The 3,112-nt window shown below is 42.7% G+C and overlaps 1 protein-coding gene across 1 annotated transcript; it reads right to left on the bottom strand.

The window, feature by feature from the left end:
- Positions 1–706: 706 nt before the first annotated feature.
- LOC131856656 (uncharacterized) lies at positions 707–1,087 on the bottom strand. The gene has a single exon (XM_059208515.1). It carries the CDS (start codon positions 1,085–1,087, stop codon positions 707–709), a length of 381 nt encoding a protein of 126 aa, XP_059064498.1.
- Positions 1,088–3,112: the final 2,025 nt, after the last annotated feature.

The raw sequence follows: 3,112 nt of genomic DNA, 5'->3' as shown, positions 1-3,112 counted from the left end.
ACCTCATGTGGAATATTATATTATTTCTCCTACCTACCCACACCTATTTCCTACCTACCCTTGTTTCTTATTGAGCCACATGTCATATTTGTATGCTCATACATATCCCTAGCCTTGCCTATATAAGCAGGCTCATCTACATTGTATGAAACAACAATAATCCAGTTGATTATTGATCATTTTCTATTGATGAGAATACAGTTTATTCTTGTCCCATATTATGTCTCTATCTTGTACATTTCAATGACTTCTTGATCTTGGCAAAATCCAACATGGTATCAGAGCTATTGGAGTCTCATTGATTCGTCTTGAAGAGGCATTATTGTGACGTCAAGAGGCAGATCTGAGGAGCATCATCATTTGGAGGCGTCCTAGACTAGATCCGACCTCTCCATTGCGTCCGGAAGGCCATTTCCATGAATTTTGGTTATAAAGTTGGCCTATTTTGGTGAGGAAAAAAATTTTCCCCAATTTTGCTAATCGTACGGATTTTTCGAATTATATATATTTTTTTCAAAAAAAAAATTTTTTTGCAATATTGTTTCGAAAAAAATCAAAAATAAAAAAAAATTGAAAAAAAATTCGAAAATATCAAAAAATTTGAAAAGAGAAGCAAAAAAATCAAAAAAATATTGTTTGGGGGGTCCGCAGACCCCCCCCGTACCGCCGTACCTGCAGGTTGCAGGTATCCCGCAGAACGTACCTGTCAGACAGTGTCTCGTCCCCCGCACCGTCCTCGTCGCTGCGCACCGTCCTCGGGCTCCGCTCCCGGCACTGCCTCGCTGACCGCGCTGCCACCGCACGTCCCTCCGCCGGCGCCGCTCCCCGGCACCTCTGCCCTCGGTTCTCCCAGCACTGCAGTCCGCAGAGCCGCTCCTTCGCGCTTGGCTCCACCGCCACAAGCGGCTCCTCCCTGCGCCCGTCCGCAACCTCCTCTCCGGCTGCTCCCGGCGTCGCCCGCGCCACGCCCACCGCTCAGCCCGAGCGCCTCCCGGCCGCCGTTCCGGCTTCCGGCACCCACGAATTGGCCTTCGGCAACCTTTTGCCACGTCAGCACAGCCACGCGGAAAACCGTATGCCCATTCATCCGTACGGAAGACACGTAATCTGCCACATCATCGCGCAGTCAGCTTTGCACAGTCAACATTTCCATACAGTACGGACGGTACAGTCAGCAGCTGAGTCATCTGTCCGTACGGTACGGACGTCCAGTCAGCCAGGCAGCGAAGTTTTGGCGATGGTCATACGGTCGTCAAATTTAACCCAGTGTTTTGCTGACGTCAGCACCACATCAGCAGGGTTTGGAAATTTTTTGACCCCCTCTCCTTTGCATTTTTGATTTTGCAGTTCAACTTCAAATGGCCATTTTTGGCTCTCTTGGTACTTGTATATTTGCTTGAATCTCAGTTAGATTCATTGCACTATTGATTGAAGTCTCTTGTATCTCATTTGAGAAGTTGTAAAATTTGCATCATAGGTCCACCTTGCCTTGTTTTGCAAGTGGCTCATTGTAATCGCACTAAGTATAAAGTGCCAAAATCATCACTTTTGGGGGGGTACTTTGATTGATTGAATTTGGGGGGTGTCTCTTGTGCTTTTGTGCTCTTGTGTTCTTCCTTTTTGCTGCTATGGGTTCTTCTAAGTTTCCTCTCTTAACTCCACATAACTATGCTACTTGGAAAATTGATGCATGGAGCAAACTTATGGAAAAAGGACTCACTCATTACATTGATGGAACTATTGTTGCTCCAGCTCATCCTAAGGCTGATCCAGTTCGTCACTTAGATTGGCTCACTAAAAATATCATGGCAATTGGTACCTTAAGAAAGTATGTATCAAAGGATCTCATTTTTCATATTGAGAAATGCACTCTAATCAAGGATGCTTGGCAAAAGTTTCAAGACTTGTATGGTCAAGTTGATGAGATTAGGGGATATCAAATTGATAGTGATCTCACCATGTTAGATCCCAAGAACTTTGATACTATACAAGATTATGTCACTAAGGCAAATGAGTTGAGGGCACAACTCAAAGATTGTGGCATTGATAAAAAGGATACTCAATTGATATTCAACTTGATAGGGAAGCTTCCACAAGAATATGCAGCATTTGTTTCTAGTTTCCAAACTCATAGGATGACAATGGGTTCAAGCTACACAATGCCTACATTTGATGCTTTCAATGAAATGTTGATGATGGAACAAACTAAGTTGATAAGCATGGGCATTCTTAAGGCTTCTTCTAAGTCTCAAGCATTAGTGGCAAATCAAGGAAACAAAGGAAATCAAGGAAAGGACAACTCAAACAAGAAGAAATGGCAATCAAAGCCTAAGGATAAAGCACAATCTTCTCCACAACAAGGAGATTCATCTTCTTCCAAGAAAGATAATTCACCAAAGAGAGAGAGACCTACTTGTGCTTATTGTAAAAAGATTGGTCATGAGGAACATCGTTGCCATACTAAGAAGATTGATGAGCTCACACATATCATCAAAAAGCATAACATTGATTTGCCTAAAGTCTACAAGAAGGATGATTCATCAACTTCCACTTCCTCACATTCAAAAGGAAAAGGGCAAGCATTCATGGCTTCTACAAGTGGAAAGACTCACTCTTTTGGAACAAGAAAAGGAAAAGCTCTATGTGCTACAACAAATCATACTTCAGAGAGATGGCTTCTAGATTCAGGGGCTTCTCATCATATGGCATCTTCACAATCTATGTTCTCTACATTTGAGCCTTGCACCATGCCACAGATTTTGATGGGCAATCATACATACATGGATGTGATTGGGAAAGGATCTATTGACATTGGGGATAACTCCTTCAATGATGTGTTGTGTGTACCCCACTTGACAAACAATCTCCTTTCTATCTATCAAATCACACATGGCGCAACTAAGAAAGTTGTGGAGTTCACACCTGACTCAGTTTTTATTAGAGACATGGAGACTAGAGCTATCATTGCAACTGGGGTGGTTGATCATGCATCTCGGTTATACTCCTTTTCAGATTTTGTTGATGATGATGATTTCACATTTGATGATTCTACACATTATGATCACACTTATTGTGATGGTTCAGATTTTGAGGAGAACTTTGGACACTTGAA

Source organism: Cryptomeria japonica, chromosome 7, assembly GCF_030272615.1.
Source record: "Cryptomeria japonica chromosome 7, Sugi_1.0, whole genome shotgun sequence".
In the NCBI taxonomy this organism is placed as follows: domain Eukaryota; kingdom Viridiplantae; phylum Streptophyta; class Pinopsida; order Cupressales; family Cupressaceae; genus Cryptomeria; species Cryptomeria japonica.
Note: the sequence above shows the minus strand (reverse complement) of the source record. Positions and strands in the feature narration are given on the sequence as shown.